Genomic DNA, 20,561 nt, shown 5'->3' with positions numbered 1-20,561 from the left:
ATGGCGGAGCCACACTGGATGGTGGGTCTCGACATCGTTCAACGCCAGAGATGTTTTATCCAGTTTCTCTGCACATAGAGGATGAGGTCCCTGCTAATTCACATTCCCCAGTGTTTCAGACAGACTCTGCACCTATTGGTGGAGTTGAGGAATTGGATGCTCTTGGCCAACCTCGGGCAGAAGGTTCTTTGCACTTTACAGGGCATGTTAGTCTGCAACCATCCCCTCCCTAGGACTTGTTGTCACCTCTCAGAATGGCGACAGAGGCTGGTGCGGCGTTTGCACGGATCATTCACAAAGCTGCTGATATTTTACACTTCCAGCCTCCTGTTGTGTCTCTGCCTTCCGATCCTTTATTGGATCTCCTCCGCCAAGGCGGCCCTAATGTTGAGCCTTGGCTGCCCTTTAGTGAGTCGTTATACGACATCCTTCTAGGGACTTGGGCAAGACCCTATTCAGGAGCCTCTGTGGAGCGTGCCATCGCACACCATCACCGACCTGCGCCAGATGAACCTGTCTGTCTCTCCCTCCAGCCTAGGGCTCAAAGGCTGGTTGATCAAACAGCTTCAGCTTCGCTGCATTTACCTTCTCCCCCATTCTTTCCACCGACTAGAGAATGCTGGTGGTTGGAGACATGTGGCCAACATTTGTTTGCGTCCAGCAGCTCGGCCCTCTGGTCCTTAAAAAAATCTTACTTGTTCGGACGGGCTTCTTTTGCCCTCTGGGATTCCGTTGAGCGTCTTCTTCCTTCTCTTTCTGTAAGACCTAGAGCTGACCTTGTTCAGCTCATTCAGGATGGTCGTGGACTGGCCAAGTTTTCTATTAGGTCGGCCATGGACACAACAGATTCCGTGGGTAGAACAATGGCTCGATCAGTAGCTCTAAGACGACATGCTTGGCTCAGTGATGGCAGTTTCAGTGACAATGTTCAGGAGAGTCTTAAGGACTTACCCTTTGACGGGATCCATCTTTTTGATAGCCATGCTGGTTCGGGCAGTCCAGCACCTCATGGCTGGCATTCAGTAATTGGAACATTGCTCTGGTTCATTTTTTTGCAGTGGTCCTTTTGTTATGGACTTTGTCCCACCGTAAGTGGTTGCAGTGTTTTCACTGCTCTTCTCCTCTGTTGCATCTTCAGTCTCTGGGTTTGAAGCCTTTTTAATTCCCAGATGCCTTGTACAGCTAGGCAGCTGTTTTTGGCCTTGTTTTCCATTTTCTCTGCCTAAGAGTTAGTCTCAAGAGATGACCCCTCTTTTTATAGGGATGTGACATACCCTATGTGGGGTAGTAGTTGGCTATTGTATAGCTTTCTACAATTACACTTCAGGAGTTTCTTCCTGGGTGGTATCTTTCCTTGCTGCGGAACCGGCAGGTCCTCCTCGGATTGTTGTCTTACTGCAATACCCTCTAGGGGGTACTGTTGTATTTTCACACTGTAGGCTTCTAGCGATGTGTTGTCGCTTCCTTGACGCTCACAGTGTTGTGTGGGGCTCTGCAACTGGACGTGCCCACACTGTAATGTTGCTCGGTTTTAGAGTTTAAATTTGTACGTTCGTGGAATGCGTGTTGTTTTTCCGGGGTACTAGAGCTCCATGGTAATGTTCCTGCCTCTGATGACGCAGCCCCCTCCGGAGTATTGTTAGGTTTTCACCACTGCTGGCTTCGTTGAGGCGTGTTGCAGTATGATTACCATTCAAGCATCCTGCTGTGATTTCTCCCTTGGCTGTAGGGCCAGTGCCTCGCAGGGGCATGTTTGCTTCTTCCAATTCACAAACGATTCCCATTCCTGTTTCACTTCTGCCACGGTATATTGGCACACAAAGGGATTCCTACTGGTCCAACTTGCTCTCAAAGCTTTTGGCTATGTTTGGTTTTCGTTCTATTTCTACTTGTATTATCTGGGGTGAGGAAGGGCTTATGCTCTTTTGCCTTCCTTTCTTGGTTCTGAGTCCTGTCTGTTTTTCCCTTGTCGAGAGTTGGACCTACGCCAGAGGCATCCGTCGCGCACAATGTTTGGTGCTTTGTTTTTCACAGCCACTTCCCATGCTGGGGCTCAGATCCCTCTGCTGATGGCTTCTGGCCCAAGATTGTCCTTAGTAGTATCTCTCATCAGGGATGGTACTTGTCATGTTATACATTGTGTCTGTTTCTATGTATATCTCTTGGGTTGTTCAGTCCCAAGCTCTTTTTTTCTCTCTCTCTCATATGAAGCCGAGCTCTGTGTTATGTACTCGGTCCCGCCGGTATTCTTTGGCCAGAATATTCTGTGAATGATTTGGTCAGTATGGCTATCTGATGATACATTTCTGTATCCTGTTCCGACGTACTTGTGCTGCTGATGCTACGTTTGACTTGACTCGGTATGTACACCGAAAACCAATACAGTATGCATATGTGTATTATACTACGTCTATATAGGTCTCTATGTATGCATGGTTTTGTATATGTATACGTGGGAGACGTCTGTTTCTATTTACGTCTCTCTTTTGGCATCCACTGTTGTGAATGCTCATTTGTCTGCCTGTACCCTTCATAATCTTGTCCTTTCCTTCGGCAAATGATTTTTTGCGGATCCTGGGATCCAGTACACAGTCCCGCTTCTTGCTCCTAGTGCCAGAAGCGTATGGATTTCTCTCTATTGCGCAATGCACCCCACCCCCCTTTTTTGTTTATCTGATTTTCCTTTGTCCCTTCGTTAAGGGTGGAGGTTTCAATTCTACCCTCTAAGGAGTATTTTGGGCCATTGATTTTAGTTCTTGATGATGCTTTATACAGAGCTTGTTGTTTCTCGTGACAACCACGCTTGTTCTTTGCTGCTCCCACCTGTTTTGGTCAATCATTCCGACAAACTAGTTCTCTTGTAGAACTTCGTGGGGTTCAACCGCAGACCCTCCTCCAATGGGATATAGCTATTGTGTCTAATTCTAAGTTAAGGAATGTGCGGCTAAATGTCTCTATCAGATGGACAAGTTACTTACCTTCGGTAACGATGTATCTGGTAGAAACATAGTCTAGCCGCAGATTCCTTAACGCCCACCCATCCTCCCGCTCTGCGAGGGCCTTTCAGGTTGGGTTCTTACACAACTGGGCTTTCTGCCAGTGATCTGTCTCAATGAGTGTCGGTCTACTTCACATCCTTGACCAAGTCAGGAAGTCTTATTCTGTGTTTCCTGTTACTTTCACCACTCACTCTCGTTTTTGGGTGGTGGATTCAAATATGCATGCACACTTTTGCACCCTGATTACATTACATCGTGGGGTTGGTTCCCCCCCTTGTGGTTTGTCTCCTTGGTTGGGTGCCTTTTTGACTCTATACTGTCAATAGATCATGTTTAGTGTGCATTGTCGGACACTCGCTGTTACGGGATTGTAGACATTTCCCATGACATTCATGTCCATTACTGTTTGCCTCATAAGAGGGTATGGTTCTTCCCTTTTGCAGGGCTTTTCTATGGGGCGAGTACTCTACTCTTCCCCCTTGTTTCCCTTTCATTCTTGGGTATTATATATACAACCCATTTCTGATGTTTCACATCGGGTGTTAGTTAGTCTTCTTATTGTTTCAAGACTTTTTTACTCTTTTTTTAGCACACTGTTCCTACATCAGTTTCGTGGTGACTCCGCGTTCTGGTGCGGAAAAGTCTCGCAGTAGAAAACTGACGTCAGCACGCCCGTAGGGACTTGTATAGCTCCACTGATGTCATATCCGTGGATGACATCAGGGCGGAGCCATGGGACGCCGTCCCCCAGGGCGCAGAGGTACTGCTGAAAAATCTCCGGATCCAGACTGGCACCTGGGGAAATTCTAAGTTGAAGAATCTGCGGCTAGACTAGGTCTCTACCAGATACATCGTTACCGGAGGTAAGTAACTTGTCCTTCTGTAACTCTGCCTCTAGAAATGCAGCGGCATAGCCCGGGTCACTATCCATGCTCGTTTTTGTGCGGTCAACCTCAGACTAGCAGCCAGAGGGCCGAGATGAACCTGGCTTTGGGAAGCAAATGAGTTTTCAGCATCTGCTGTGCAAGAAAATACCTCTGCTGGTTTTCATGAATGAGGGCCATTTTTATGCAGCTCATTTTTGTGTCAGCGTGGAGCTCTGCGCTGAGTGTTGCATACCATTAGTCTTTCTAATGCAGTATCCATGACACTTTACCTTATACTTGAGAAGTACGCGTATAAAAAAAATCCCATCATGCAATCTGGAAGTCCTCTAATGCCAACAGTGTTGGATTAAAAGTGAGGACTTACTAATGGTGTCAGACAGACATATGCGATCTTGGTACCTATGTCTATAGTGTTGGATGCATCAGCAGGGTTTATGATGAATGGATGGACTCCAAGTGAGGCGGGTGTCGCTGATTTAGGGAGGTTTGGTCCTTTTGTCGGCTGCCATCTCGCACTAGTACCTGTGCTCTGGATGGCGATGGACACTTTTTCAGTCTGGCCTGACAGCTCACCTGTTACCAGTTCTTTCAATTATACATAGAATGAGCTTCGACTCCGCTAGAAGAAGTGTTTCCTTCTCACCTCATGCAATTGGCGTATGATGTATCCTTCCGCCTCCAACAGAGTGCTTGCATTACAATGCGGGGTGCACTATTTTACATCTCAAAGTAAACTAAATCGTCACATATTAAATTATATATTTCATTAATGCATTGTGACAGAAAGCATTTTTTTTTAAATATGTTTTCGTCAGGACTCAAAGTGAAAACCAGGCCTATTGGCTTTGCCAGTGCTTGTGCTGCCAGAAGTGTGGCACCAGTGTCCTTGCCTTTGTGTTTTCGTGGTTGCTTTATTAATGTCCCCTCAATAGTAAGCCTCTTTCCTGTTGTCCTATATGCCCCACCGTATACCCATTTTTGTCCTCATCATTGATTTGAGTTAATCAAAGACTGCACATTTCGTCATCATAATACGTTATTCGTTTTTTACAAAGAAAACCATAATAGTCAAAGAAACACACTTTAAAAATCTACATCTAATACAGAATAAAACAGTACAGAATAACCATTATGGGTCCACAAATACAGGGTTAAAAAGAAAACAAGCACTATATCGAAAACAAGAGAGTCTGAGTTGTAAAAAAGACCTCGTCGGGGCACCGTAAAATACAGGATTAATCGTGAGAACTACAACAGGTGCGGTGAAAACATCCGTCACAACTTAATAATGGTACAAAATTGTGGACGTAAACCATATTTAAACCAAATTCCTCTTATCACGGTGTCGGGTAACTTTTATTTGTGACAATGTGGATCAGGTAAGCATGTCACGCGTTGTGTCACTTGTCTTTGCAAACACATGTGCAAGGGGTAAGTTCCCTCCACCTGCAGTCAGTGCACTGCTGTTCACATGGCCTGGTGGATTTTCTAGCTTCTGGAACTCTTTAACCCACATAGAGGAAGTAAATAGGATTTGCTGAATGCATATTATGTCCTCGACCTAGCCATGCAGATAAGTAATCCTGATGAGACATTAATAGGATGCCCGCTCCACTTATGCTTTCTAGGAAACCCCCGCATCATGGCGGAAACGACAGACAGGCGCGCGCGGCTTAGAAGGCCGCGTCTTTGTATGATCGTTGAGTTCTGGGAAGGGTGGTTATCCGCTACACTTACCCTGATCTGCTTCTGCCTCTCTGATTGCCTCCATCCAACCTTGGACCTAAAGTACCTCTCCTTGTGGTGCCCTACACTCCACTGCATGCCATGTCCTTTGGATGGATGAATGATGAATGAAAGTGTGGATCTGCAAACAAATTTGCCTCCTAGTGATTCCTGGGCGGAGGAAGGCATCAAGGTGTGATTCGTGAAAGTTGTGTTTTAATGGGATTTACATTCATGGGGTGGTTTGATTGGCGTTTATGGCCCTTGGACCCCGAAGCATCTGCCTTCTTTCAATCCGCACTGAGTTTGGGATGGTTGTTGGTTGGAGGAGCTCATGTGGCGATCGGGGAAGTGGTGCTGTATTTGGTTGGCTAGTTATATGGGTTACTGCTGTAAGGGACTACAGATGCAATCTGGCCAACACTGGTCGCTTTGGCTTTGAGGGTTGACTGTGGAGGGAGTGATTGATTGGTCTGCGCCAGAGCTTGGATGGGAAGACGGTTGTCGGTTGTTTGGCTTTAAGAAAAAGCAATTCAGCTTTCTTTCCATTTTTTTGTCGGATAGGTCCATCCCATCCATTGTTCCATCTCTGAATGGCAAGTTTCTGCTAGGCCCTGGGAATGGTTTTGCTCATTGGTAATACCAGCGTAGGAGTGATGGAGTCGCGTGCCAGTGATGTTCAACAAGGTGTGGGGGCAGATGTTGGAGAGCACTAGCGATAGCTGCATCCTTGACCATATATAAACACACATATATATATATATATAATATATTTCAACAGTTTTCCCCTGAGACGAGGCCGCACTCCTCCACAGGTAAGTGACACCACCTTTATTTCAATTAGCAGGCTGCTTCACACCCCGTCATGGTGCCCCCCTGGCCTTACGCGTTTCAAGGAGACATTCCTCTTCTTCAGAGGCCAAGAGCACAAGCAACCACTTTCCGTGCGTCTGCACTGTCCCTGTCTTGCTCATTTACATACAGTTAATTAGCCTCCGGTGTGCAGCCTCCGGTGTGCCTCTTTTGTAATGCTTTCTGGGACCTGCAGTCCATTCATGCACAGTTAATCCCTCCGGTGGGTTTGGTGCTCGGGCTGTATTACACTTCATAGCTCTCCATTTAGCCCCCGAGTGAGACGTAGCCTGCCATATTAAATACCTGCTTCGCTGTTCGCATCGAAAAGTTCCATGCGCAGACCCACTTCCTTTCTCGGGCTGGTGCGTTGCCTCCACGGCCTGGAAGCGCCGTGACATGTATTTCAACAGTTTTCCCCAGAGACGAGGCCGCACTCCTCCACAGGTAAGTGACAGGGTGTGAAGCAGCCTGCTAATTGAAATAAAGGTGGTGTCACTTACCTGTGGAGGAGTGCGGCCTCGTCTCTGGGGAAAACTGTTGAAATATATATATATATATATATATATATATATATATATATATATATATATATATATATATATATATATATATATATATATATATATATATATACACATATACACATATACACATATATTATCTACTGGCGGTCGCCAGTAGATAGTTATAGTTACAACCTAGTTTCCATAGGAAATCTCAAATTTCTATTTTGAATAACTTTGGCGCCGGTTGATGAATCCGCGCGAAATTTTCAAAACTAATGGGGCGCTTCAAGCGGGGGCCGAGAAAAAGGGGGGGTCCCAAAACGCGTTTTCCCCATGCATTTTTCCATAGGACCTTGAGTTGCAGCTACAGCCCGAACGGCTGAACAGAATTACGTGAAATTTGGCAGAGAGGTAGCCATAAGGTCAAGGAAGTGCCTTTTGCAGGTCTGGTGTAAATCTGTTCAGTATTTCCAGAGAAAATAGCATTTAAAGGCATATCAATATCTATACGCGCCCACTGTGCGCGCACCCTGCCGTGCGCGAGCGCAATTCTGATTGGTTGTTAGATGTCGGGAAACATTTGAACCGGTCGAAACCAGGAAGTGTCGGCCGCCATTTTGTCTCTCGCAGTCTGAGGGGGTGAAAAAAAAAAGGTGGAGAACGTGAAAAGGGGGCAGAGTGGACAGTTCCTGACCCCCTAGCCTTGGTTAGGGGGTCACAGAAGGACCCCCAAACGAGAAAAAAACATTTTTTTGTTTTTTTAAAAATGTCGAGGTGCGCGCACCGTGCGCGCACGGCACGCACTGCGTACCGTGGGCACTCTGTGCGCTTCGCGCACCGAGCGCCCACAGCGCGCGCACGGTACACGAACCGCACCGTGCGCGCAGGGTGCGCGCCCCTCGCGATTTAAAAAAAAATAATAATAAATCACGGTGCGCGCACGGTGAAAAACCTGAAAAAAAAAAATTAATAAATACATAACTTAGCATTTTAAAAAACGTACAAATTCACTGAAAAAAACATAGGTTTCACACACGTTATAGTTACGAATTAGCATTTAAAAAACCTTGCAAATTCACTTAAAAAACCATAGGTTTCACACGTTATAGTTAGCTGGACATTTCACTCGTAAAAAACCAATGAAATTCCCCCGTTATAGTTACTGCAGGCAACTATAACTCACGCGACCGCAATCCTCTGCTGATGACGTCAGATATTACATCACTGATGACATATGTGTCTTTATGAAAAATAAATATTTGTAATATATGTATAGCTAAAGATTAATGGGAGAAGACATGGGTAAATAAGTGTCTAAATACAGTGATGTAATATCTGACGTCATCAGCAGAGGATTGCGGTCGCGTGAGTTATAGTTGCCTGCACTAACTATAACGGGGGAATTTCATTGTTTTTTTACGAGTGAAACGTCCAGCTAACTATAACATGTGTGAAACCTATGGTTTTTTAAGTGAATATATATATATATATATACGAAGATGTGTGGATTGTAACATGCCTCTATTTATTACCGTTGTTTAGTGTGGCGTGGGACCATGGCTCACGGGATGCGACGCGTTGACTGGGACATGATGCCCTCCTCACCTTTACCACTGTTGATAAATAACATGTTCCACTCTGCACATCTGCAAACATGGTTCATGCTGTGGCATTTTTCCTGTGTGTTTGTATGTAAAAATATATTTCATGAAAACCAGAATTCATGGAGTTACATTTGTGCAGTGAGGTAAAAGTCACAGTGAAGTGACCTCCACTATTAAGTGTTGTTTCCTTGTGTGAAGTAAATGTAATATGTAACATGAGGCAGTAAACCCTGTGCTTCTCGTTAAAGGTCACTCTGCTGTGCTATTAAAGCAGAATTTAACTTTTGCACTGTGCGGTAAATGTGTGAGTGAGTGTGCGTTTATTCGTAGAGTTGCTCTAAATGTATTTATTTAGTTTCTTTAGTCCACATTTAATGTAACTTTAGGGATACATGTATTTATGCCATGGCAATGACAATAAATGTAGGCCACGCATGTCTTCAGAGCAACTGTACTAATAAACAAGCCTTCGGGCAAATGTCAAATCTGAGTTAATTGCGACAGGACCGCATACATTTGACATCAGAAAATCACTTTTTACTGCCTCGCGCATGTAATAATTATTTTACTCGGGGAAACTGCTCTTCTGTTCAGTGCAAGTTTTCTTTACTGCACAAATTTAACCCATTGCATCGTGGTGGTGGTTGAAAACATGTTGTGCAAACAACACACATGGAACACTGCCATGGCAAGAGCCACCCATATATGCAGATTCGCTGAGTGGGATCTTTTTATTGTGGGGCGGAGCCAAGACTTCACGGCGGGCAAGAAACATGCATATATGGTTTATTTAAGGGCCTCCTTTCATATGGATTTGTTTTTTAAATAAGATATTTAACCAAAGCCAGGGTGCAAGGGTTGATGTGTGCAGTGTGTGCCTGCTGGCTGTTGCAGGGCTGTTTTACTGTGCAGAGTCACTGTCACATGCAGTCCGAAGGGCAGCGGACGGGGCTGCCATCATGCCAGCGTTGCTGCAGAGAGATGATAACACGGGGCGTGGCCTTTGCACTGCACGTCAGTGTGTGACCTTCAGTTAATTGGTTCCGATGTAAACAACGGGTTAACGGGCCGTATTTATTCGCTGTCTCATCCCACGTTCCCAGAGACCCCCTGTTCGAGGACGGGCGAGGGGGTTTACTTACTTTCCTAAACGAAGTGCCAGAAAGAGAACAACAGTAGGTGGCACTTTCTATTGGCAATCGGTTACACGTGCTTAGAAACCGCGTCAGTGCGCTATGAAGTGTTACATAAACATACATTCTTCGAGGGAGTGAGTATCTTGCTATTGTCTGTTTGGAGGACTTCCGCCGAGCTGCAGTGGGACATTTCGTGTTGCAGGCATGCGGGTTTGGCCAGGACGTCTGTTAATGTCCTTCTATTTTTGCATACACGCGAGGCCTGGGAGTGGATCTCTTGCCTGCGCGAGGGCACGTCAGGACAGTGTTCTGCATCACTGGTTGCTGTCCGGCGCTGCCTTGCAATCGTCACGTGGCTGGCTCTCAGAGCAAAGATGGAACAAGACGAGGCTGGTCGAGAGTGCTAAAGTGAGGACAGAGACAATATATAGAATTATAGATGGGTAACAGCGAAGTACGGGGTTTTTTTTTCACCGAGCGGTTCTGAGTGACGTCAAATAGACAACAAGAGCGAAGCTCGAGTTGTCTGTGATGTCACTCATAATCCGAGGTGAAAAATAACTCCATAATTCAACTTTTATCCTTCTATATGTTATGTATGGACCCCAAAATGATCTGCCTCCTGCTTTCAGCTACGAAGGTCAGGATTAATGGGGGAGCCATACATGACATGGCCTCTGTTATGTACCCCGCTCCTAAAGGGGGAAAAAACGTACCTAACATCCTTGACCGCCCCCCCACCTTCCCTGCCTTCCTCCCCCCTCCTGCAGCTGTGCTCTCTGCTTTCAGACACGCAGCGCTGCGCTGACCGGCTCTCGGAGGGCCCGTCACCTGGCCCGGGACCTGTATGACATCATAACAGTGGGTAACCAGTTTTGTTGTCAACTGTTGCTACGTCATGGCAGAGAGATTTAAAAGCGGGAAAAAACGGTACATGCCCTCTCAGAGCCATACATACCAATATAAGGAGATTTTACATGAGGGGCTAAAAGATAAAAAAAAACAGATGGAAGAGAGAGAAACAAAAGGAGACGTACATGGTAGGAGAAAGTGGGGAAATACATTTTTCTAATGCAAATGGACTGAATGGAGGCCGTGGGAACGCACTCTGGTACCCGTCCGTCCCAGTGTTACATGCCAGCATCCTATTAGAATGACAAGCCCGCCCCGCACTCTCATATTTACAAATCTGTGCTGCCGTGGTGGAGATTTAAGGCTGGTGGCTCCTTAGAGATGCTAAAAGTTTGCTGAACCGACGCTGCATTTTTGTTGTTGTTTTGCATAAACAAACTCTGAAATCTGAGGTTTGTTTTTGTAAAACAAAATACTAAAGACCCCAAAACCCTGGGAGTTTTCTTCCAAGGTGTGGGGACACTATATCAGTGCTTAAATTGTAAATATATAAGTGCCAGGGCCCTGGTCAGGAGGCCACTGCACCTTGTGACACCTATTGTCCTTGAAAGTGCTGCCAATGACCGTGCCAACACAAAAACTAACCATCACACTCCCACAAGTGTGACAATGCAGACTGTCCCATGCCCCCAATGCTATAAGAATGGTTTGGGTGGCAGGTATTAGCCGTTTTTGCTGTATATTGAATGATTAAAGAAGTGTTGTCTTTATCTCTAAATTAGATATACAGCGTCACCGTGTGGCAGACTTTCATAAGTCCTGGTGTTGACAATTGAGTGCCGAGCACTAGAATCCACCGGCTCAAATTAAGCACTGTTTTTCATTTTTTCTTTTCTGGGCCGCAGCTTTCCCTGGCGGCCCGAACAAAAAGCAGGTCAGATCGTCCCCTCTAAACAGGGCAGTCTGTCTGATGTACCTACACGGATCGCCGCAATTCCATCGGGCTGTTGGTGTAAGGTTTACATTGGTGGAGCCAGTTAGGGCAACACCGGCGGAAACATAACAGACTGCCCGACTCTAAAAAGAGCAGGAGGATAGAATAAGCGGCCAAGTGTGCGGCAGAGAACCCTGACCGCCAAACTCTGAGGTTCTTCGTCTATCGTGGTCGCACACTCCGGTAAGGAATATTTTGTAAACAAAGTAAGGCCCTTGTAGGTAATCAGTCTAGTAGCCAGTAGTGTAGATTATTTAAGTAGGTTTATTCAGTTACAAGTAAGATGGTAAGTATTGTGCCACCGCGAACAGCATCCTGCTGCTCAGCCCCACTCATTCCAACTCGCCACTCGTACAAACCATGCTCTCGTGAACATTCACATTTTATTTTTTTTGCAAAGTTTTATATAGCGCGAACTTGACCCGACTCGGGTATCAGAGCGCTTTACATAGCACCATTTACGTTACATGAGGACACACATTCATTTTTGTTAGGCACGGGAAGATGATTTGCCCAGAATCACAGGATGTTCAGCGTCTTTGCGAGACTCGAACCCCGTTCCACAGATTCAGGGTCGACGCCCTAGCCGTTAGGTCAACTCCTCTCCCTTTACACGGCATTCACACCGGCTGAGCAGCAAGGAGCCAGGAGACAACAGGATATAACAGAATAGAGTGACAGGCACCGGGGCTGACAACTTCACCCCATTTCGTTACAGATACTGTTTCTAACCCTTGGATTTCCACCTGCAACTAGTTATAGGATGCGTGTTGTTCTAATTAGATAGATGAACTCAAACCCAAAGGACATCACCCAGAATGCATTAGGTTATCACACAAAAGCCCAGCGCTTGAAATCTTCTCCTTAATGCCAAGGAGCGAGGCCTGCATCCGCTTCCCACTAGCACCCTCTGCGCGAGGCCTGCGGCGCGGCCGCGCTCCCAGGGTGCAGTTCGCCTCGCTCCTTGATTGCGCGGTGTTCTGACCCACAGGGAAGTAATGAGCTTCCGCAAGCTGGTGGGATTATTGCATTTCACTTTCAGCGGATATAGGAGAGAATAAATAAACCTTGATTGCAAATCCTGTTCTGGCTAGACCTCCGGAGGGCGGGGATCATGGTGGGGTGAGTGGAAGGTCAGGGGCGGTCGCCATGACCCTGGAGAGGGAAGCAAGTCCAGTCAGTTCTCTGATGGACCCCTCTGTACAGGAAAGGGGGGGGGGATAGAAAAATTGCAATTTTCGGGACAAACTGTAACCCAAAAGTAATTGGCCACATGGAAAAGTAAGGTATAAGTCGATTCTGTCTTGTTTATCGTTTAATATTGTTAAGGTAGCTGGGGGGGGCGGGGTTAATGCACCTGCAGCAGAGCTCTACATTGCCAGGTGTAATACTGCTGAGATAACTCAGAGGGTGAATGCACTTGAAGGAGAGATTTCCTCGCAATCGTGGGTTATAGTTTTTCATCAAAAAGTGGGTTTCTGTGCCTGCTGCAGAGAACTACATGTGATGTGGAACTCACAGATTTCTATATTATGCATGACAACTGAGGGGGTTAATGTGTTTGTTGAAAAGAGGCTACTTACCCTAAAGGTCATAGGTTACAGTGAGGTGAAATGGCTAAGTGAGTTATTCACTTCCTGCGAACATCTGTGTGTAACCTACATGGCATAACGTTAAATTCTTGCATGTTTAAAATCAACCTTTTTTTTATTCAAGGCCGATCAAATGTTTTCAGTGTGAAAGGAATACATACTTGTTTTTAAGTGCCATAAACACGCACCTTATATTGTGTCCTTTAGCAGTGATTGTTAGTGTAATTATACACATGGACAGTCGCACCTGACCTATTTTTCAATATTTATCAATATGGAGAGCTTTTAAGTCAAAAAGCACTTAAAAATCTCATTTTATCTCTTGAAACTTGTTAAGTGACTCCATTTTGCACCTTTGTTTGTTACTGAATCTGGGGAAGAGGTTTCCACCTGTGTTGTTTGGAGCCCGGCCGCACCATGCAGGCGCCGCAATGCCAAGAAAGGAGTTAGTGGTTGTTGGGCGCAGTGATTCGTTTACTGCTGCACTTAAAGGGAAAACACAAACTCGTAAATCCCTGCAGACTGCAGCATCACAGGGCAAAGCCAACTCAAAGTGCTTGAACCGCCTGAGTGTGTGCCAGTGTCAGACACAGCCTTGGGACACATTGGGTAGAGTCCATGGGCCTGGCTCAGGAACAGCTGCCGGTTCCAGAACCCACATCATTCTATTGCAGACATGTGTATAGTTTGCCCTTCTAAATCCTCCTGGAAATGCAGATTCACTCGGTACAACATGGGGCTGATATGTCCACATTTTCGAGGGCTGATTTTAGTTCCCAGTGCATCACTAGTCATCCGATTGATTGATTGAGAACATTTATAAAGCGCAAAGAGCTACTTTAGAATGGAGTGAGGCGCTAGCGAGGAAGAAGGTAACAAAATGGCAATGTCTCCAGTGGTTGCCTGCCGCCGCTCCCCACCCCACCATATTGTTGGTGGTAACACATCACAGCCACCATGAACTGCAGGGATTCACTTGTCCAGGGGCACCAACACCCACGGGTTCTCACATCAACAACCTGTCACTCGAAAGCGGTAAGGTACTCTAGAGCGTCTCCCTCGTCGGGATATCGCCGTTTGGAGGAGGCAGCCACGGAACATCTTCCCAAACCAAGGGGTGAGGCAGCTTTTTGTTCACATTCAACCTTTCTGTTCGCCATGTCATTTTAGGCTGGTCTGGGAAAGTGATGCAAAGTGATTTAGCATTTAGTGACAGCATTTCAGTTATTGTGGTAACATATATATTCTTGGAGCATGTGGTGTTTCATTTTTTGCCCTGTAAGGACGCGATATGGCGTGTGTGGGTAAAACAGACCCCTTGAACTTGGCTCTGTCTACTACCCAATGGAAAGAGCACAGTAGCGGAAGTGATGTCATCCACCCTTTGACCCCCAATGGCAACACGTATGACCCCATTTCCCACACAGCTCTGTCCTAAGAACCTTTGTACGTGTAACAAAAGACGCGTTTTTCTCACTCTAAGACAAGTTTTATAGAGCTCTGGATCGTTGCCTCGTGGTCAGCCCGTGACGATGGATAGTCCGCAGTTATAGCGCCATCCAAGGTGATGCTGTTGGACAAGGTTAGGGCTGCGAAGAAGCATAAGATCTCAGTGTGGGGTTATTGGGGCTGTCCCCAATAACCTCGCACTCCGCACTTCGTGTGGAAGGGGTCACCTGGCCAGAGTTCACCTGATGCCTCAAAGATGCGTCTTTAGAGCTTCCTCACGCTGTGCCCGACTTGGGGGCCTTACTTCCAGTTTGGCAAATGGGCTCCTCGTTCGCAAACATGGCCGATATCCTGTCTGCCGTATTACAAGTGCCGTAGCCCAGAATGCACGCCGACGAGTTAAACGCCATGTTTGTGGAGCAGCATCTCACCCGCCAAACTCTAAATAAGGCCCTTGGTTACATCACGAAAGTAGGGCCAAGACGTTACTGAGTTGCCAGTCCAGTGCTGCCATTATTGTGTTTCTTTGCAATTCTTTCAGTTGAATCTGGCTTGAGAGATCTGTTTGGCGTTTCCCATCCATAGATTGCGATCGGGTCTTAGCGTGTTTGAACATCTGTAGGTTTCTTGGGCATTTTCCTTACTTATCAATTAAGTATTTTTAGCTTAATTTGAGGTTAGCCGTTTTTTGTGAGAGTGAGTGTACACAAGGACCAATAACATACATTTTGTACCGAGGCAGTGTGCTTCAGCATTTACACGAGGGGGACTACCCCCTTCCAGGTCATTAAGGAAATCCTTTTCCTGTCTTAAATTTTTGTGTGATCCCCCAGTGCATTCTGGGCATTGTAGCCTTGCTTTGCTTCCATGGAATTAGAATAACACATCTGAAAACAATGATTTGTATGTGGAAAGGTCAGGACTGAAGACAGTGTCAGTAATGATCTAAAGTGAGGTGGCCATCCTAGTGTGCACCTACCGACCAGTGCAATTACAAAACTGGCAAAGATGGAATGTTCTCAAAACAGGGGCGACGTCTCGCCCCAAACCAAACGCACAGCAAAATTGTGCCTGTTGTGGCAGTTATATAATTCTTTCAAATTTATCCAATGTTATACACATCCACACGTGGAATGGAATGCCAATTTTCTATTTTCTAATGTTAATGGTGGGCCGTCCGAACCTCTTCCAAAAACACGAATGACGCAAATTCATCCAAGACAGTATTTTATTTATGTAAAAACCCAATGCATTTCGGGCCAAAATTGCCCTTCGTCAGGGGTCACTGTAATAACAAGCAAAACAATAATCATTATCAATTTAAACCATGATTAAACATAGGGTAACATTCCTAATCTAAGGTCAACATTTTTTGGGTTTGTAACTACATTGCAAAGTATTATACGTATCTGTCCCCATAAAAATCCCTCAAAAGTTAATCTGTAGATCAAAACCAATGAACCCTGCATGAAACGTGGACTATTCCCACTAAATAATTAGCGTGACTCCCTTGTGAACCCATGGAACAATGTGATAAATGAAACTGTGATTTAGACCCTACCTTCCTCATGGGGCTCATACTTCTTTACCCCAATTAGCTCAAACTTCTGTCTCCCTTTTCTTTACGTACTCCGGCCACCTTACACTTTATTGTTAACCTAACATAACCTTCCTTTCCCCCTGCATATAGCCCAACTTACGTTGTATCTCGCCTCACACTTTCCCTTTCACTTACATACATCACCGCACTATAGCGTGTCACTCTCTCCTCACTTAGCTACCCCATGTTTGCTTAATTACTCAACATTGTGCTCCAACATCACTCAAACCTTATACAACGCTCCGTACCTGCCATAAATATTAAAAGCGGCCCACTTCATCTCCCGTCCATCGGAACGTTCGCTCCCCTCAAAGCTATCATCAACGAGCAATCATTCCCTCCCTTCTTCAACCTCTATTTAACCACACGCTCCTATCTTTCATTACTCCCGATTGGTTCACAGTTTTTCACGTTTCCCGCCATCATGGTTACATTGTAGCACGACGACAAATACATAAAACTTCATTTCCCACAATGCCACTCAATAATTAGCGATTAATAAAAACATTGACCGCATGTCATTTCTTAATAGTTCGTAAGAAATTAACATGAACATTTAGATTAGATTAGATTAGATTACGTGTGGATGTGTATAACATTGATACAATTGAAACAAGTAATCTAAATGTTCAGATTAACAGGATTACATGGACAAATTTGAAAGAATTATATAACTGCCACAACAGGCACAATTTTGCTGTGCGTTTGGTTTGGGGCGAGACGTCGCCCCTGTTTTGAGAATGTTCTTCCAGGTGCCATTTGGGCAGGGCACCAACCAATCAGCACGCACTCTCTGAAAATAATGGATAAGATGTGAGAAGTTACTTATGCTGGAGTGCCAGATTACTCTTGCACTTATGCACAGTAGATATTTTGTTGCTGAGTCACAAGACACACCAAGATATTAAATAAAGTACACTTGTATGGACGCAGTCATGTTTGCGTGTGAATTGTCGTGTTTCAGAAGTCTCAGTGGTTTCCCAGAGTGCACCTTGGAAGCTGCAAACATCAGAGGTGCACAGGAGTACTCCTTGGACGTTTACGAGAATTGTAATTTACTCTAATGTGAAGGTATTTCCACTTATGCAGTTGTACATAGTGTGCAGATATGCGGGTGAAAATGTCTCACAATAGTTCAATTGTACTTCTTTTTCTCCACCAGTGGAACATTTCTCCCTTTGAAAAAAATCTTAATCCTCCCTTCACAACCTCCTGTCCAGCATTTCTGTGGACTCTTTCCTTTTTAAACTCTGCCTGGTCAGAGCTGGCCCGGTGATCCCAAGTGTGGGAGCTCAGGGTCCCATTTTCCCAGGTGTGGACAGGCACCCGTGAAACCGCATGCTGGTAAAGGCGAGGGCTGCTGGGTCACCCGACCACCTCCACACATGGTACCCACAGCCAAGCCATAGCCTGCCAACACTCTGCATAGTCTCCTGACCCCCTTCCTGTAATCTGCATTGGGCCTCTGCTTCTATGTACCCCACAACTTCAGAAATGGTGGTAAATGGTAGTGGAATTGCCCCCCCCCGCAACTTTGTTGACAATCCATATAACAAACTTGTAAAGCTGTGTCATTCTTAGGTTTGTCGTAGAGACAGCTGTAGCCGCCTCCCCACTCTCATGTATTCCAAAAAATGAATAAAACAAAACGCATACGTGGGCTGTAGGTTAGCCCACCTAATCCATTGGTCGGTTCAGATGTCTGTCACAGTTAGTCAGTCTGATTCGCCCATTAGCCGCCATGCACTTTGAGTGGAGCCATTTTCCTGCTCACATGTGCCCGCCCAGCCGCTTGGAAAGAAGTGCCCTTCAGTGCCGGGGGTCGTACACCTGGACTGCTGGGCCATCTTTATTTTCATATTTATTCATATTATTCCAAATTTATTTTTGCATGGTGCATATGTTTGAAAACCATTTTAAAATAAGTGAATGCTTGTCAAGTCCGGACCCACTGTATTTGCCTGTTCTTGTTTTTTGTTGTTGTGATTTTTAGTTTCAAATTCATGCTGCATATGGATGGTTGTGATTGATGTATGGTCAAAAAATCCAAACAACGAACCAGTCAATACAGAGAGTTGCATGAAAAGGGCAAGGTCTTTTTTTACAAAATACTCAGGTAAAACTAAGAGGGTTTAATATTCCTCTTAATGCGTTTGAGAGTTGTGCCAGGCAAGAACCATGGTAATATTCTTAAGTACAAGAACAGGCCAGAAGAACGTGTGCACTTTTACTTACTTTCTGGTTGGAAATGGGGCAGCTTTCCCCTCATGGCTATATAAGAAAGGTAAAATAATGTTATCTGAGTTTCAACGAGTCACGAAATGTGCCCGCAGCGTTGCAGTCGAAGGCAGGAGGGGTTTGCATGCAGTTGCCTTAAATGGCGTTTTGAAGCATTGGGGTGCCAAAGAGTTGAGCAAGCATATTCAATGTAACTCTTTCGTAGTCGTTGACGTTGCTTTTTCCTCATCCCTTTGCAGCCGGAGCCATGGTTTTTCGAGAGCTGGTTCGAGGCATCGGAGCCGGGTGAGCCGGAGCCAGGGGAGGATGAAGTGGAGGAAGTAATACCTACGCCAGCGACAGAGGAGGTGGTCTTGAAAACGAAACCAGAAAAGCCAACTTCCCCCCGGAAATCTGAGGCGGAAGTGGAGAGAGGAAGGCATTTGAAGGAGAAACAGGAGAAACTGCCTGCGAAGATAGAGCAAGCGAAGCAGGAAAAAGCAAGTAAGGAAATGGCTGACCCAAAGGATAAACGCCAGCAGGCAAAGGCCAACAAACCTAGGAAGGAGCTCAAGGAAGCGGAAGTGAAGAGAGAGGACAACAACTTCCTGGTCAAAGAGCGGAAGGTCAGGGGTGCCCCCACAAGCGAGAAGAGGAAAGAGTCTAAGAAGGACAAGGGGGAGAACGGACGGCCTCAGAAGTGGGACAAGCAGGACAGAAGTGAGAAAACTGCCCGCGTGCAGAACAAGGAATATAATAAGCGGGCCCTGAAGAAGGACCCGCCAGAGGACAGGCGACGTAAGGAGCACACGCCACAGCGGAACCAGAAATGGCCTCGAAAGGACAACCCGCGGGGGCTCAATGGCAGCAGTAGGCAAAACCCCCACCACAAGTTCTTCCCACAGAAGGAGGATGAGAAGAGGAGGTTCTTCCCAAAGAGCAAGAATGGGGTCTTCAAACCGCACGACTGACAGCCCCGGCCACACCCCTGGAGAACTTGGGAGGCGAGAAACAAGCCACAAACACCACTAATCGTCTTTGGCAAACAATATGACTGACAGCCTATGAACACACTACATAGATCCTAGTAAATGGTTTCTAAAACACTGTTTGTATTTAAATGAGATTGCAGCTGTGCACAAACACTGGGAAATGGGCGGAACTCCCAACCGGATGGCATTGCTGTGCTATTCAAGCTTGACGTGTGACTGACTTTTCTGCAGCCCTCCTGGCCTTTCAGAGACAAGAGACTGCCAGGAAATCTGCCTTTGCTCCTATAAGCCTTACCATCATGAAGTTGTAGAAAGACCACTCAGTGCAATATGCTCTGTTGTGTCTTCCTGGAACAGAACTCCCCAATCACTGAAACTCAATTTCCCAGGAACAACCAGGAATACATCTCTCACTGTGGTATTAAAATGACTTGTCAACCTGTCTCTTTGCTTACCTTGTTTGGGTTAATGTTCATTTGCATCACTGGTTGTGGCTGACACTTGATTTGTAGCTGGAATTATGCATTAGGGTGTTTGAAGCTGTGGCAGCTCACACACAGTTGGCACCAAAGCTTCTGTGAAACTCTAGAAAATCTTGTTGAAACAAAGGGGAAACAAAAAGATCTTCCGTACTCACAACTTGACTGCCATAATGTTTATGCTTTGAATTAATTGCTTGAGAATAGTTATTTTCATAGTTCCACATCCTTGTGTGGCCTGCCACCTGCTGGATCATTTTGTAACACTTTCAACATGCAGCATTTTTGTGACCTTTTGATGTCATTCCAGCTCAAGTTCTCAGTGATTTCCAAAGGAAACCTGACAACATTTAAATAACATGCCATGTTAGCCTTCAGACCTTCATCCTTGCCAATGTTGTTGTGAAGAGGAAGACACAAAGACATCCTTTGGCCCTCTAAACGGCACCATCCAATGGTGTCGGAAGAAGACGTTATTTATCTGTAGCAGTGGTTCTCCAGTATTAGGGTGTCTTTCATAGATTCACATGCTTGAATATTCCCCGTCGTCGGAGTGGGAGTCCCACGGTAAATAAAATAGCAATATATATATATATATATAATAAAATATATACATAAGTAATCATATAATTAGCGCATGTAGGTGTAAAACACACATAGTGTACCTATAAGAG

General features: G+C 45.6%; 1 protein-coding gene across 8 annotated transcripts in view; it reads left to right on the top strand.

The window, feature by feature from the left end:
* Positions 1 to 19,851, top strand: part of JSRP1 (junctional sarcoplasmic reticulum protein 1) — a 185,685-nt gene extending 165,834 nt beyond the window's left edge. For all 8 annotated transcript variants that reach the window (XM_085639997.1, XM_085639994.1, XM_085639993.1 and 5 more), the window contains one exon: positions 18,677 to 19,851. In XM_085639997.1, the coding sequence (XP_085496123.1) occupies positions 18,677 to 19,387 (711 nt within the window). In that variant the 3' untranslated portion in view covers positions 19,388 to 19,851. The remainder of the gene's footprint in view (positions 1 to 18,676) is intronic.
* Positions 19,852 to 20,561: the final 710 nt, after the last annotated feature.

The sequence above is a fragment of the Triturus cristatus genome, chromosome 12, assembly GCF_964204655.1.
Source record: "Triturus cristatus chromosome 12, aTriCri1.1, whole genome shotgun sequence".
Lineage (NCBI taxonomy): Eukaryota > Metazoa > Chordata > Amphibia > Caudata > Salamandridae > Triturus > Triturus cristatus.
This window is presented reverse-complemented; position numbering and strand designations above follow the sequence as displayed.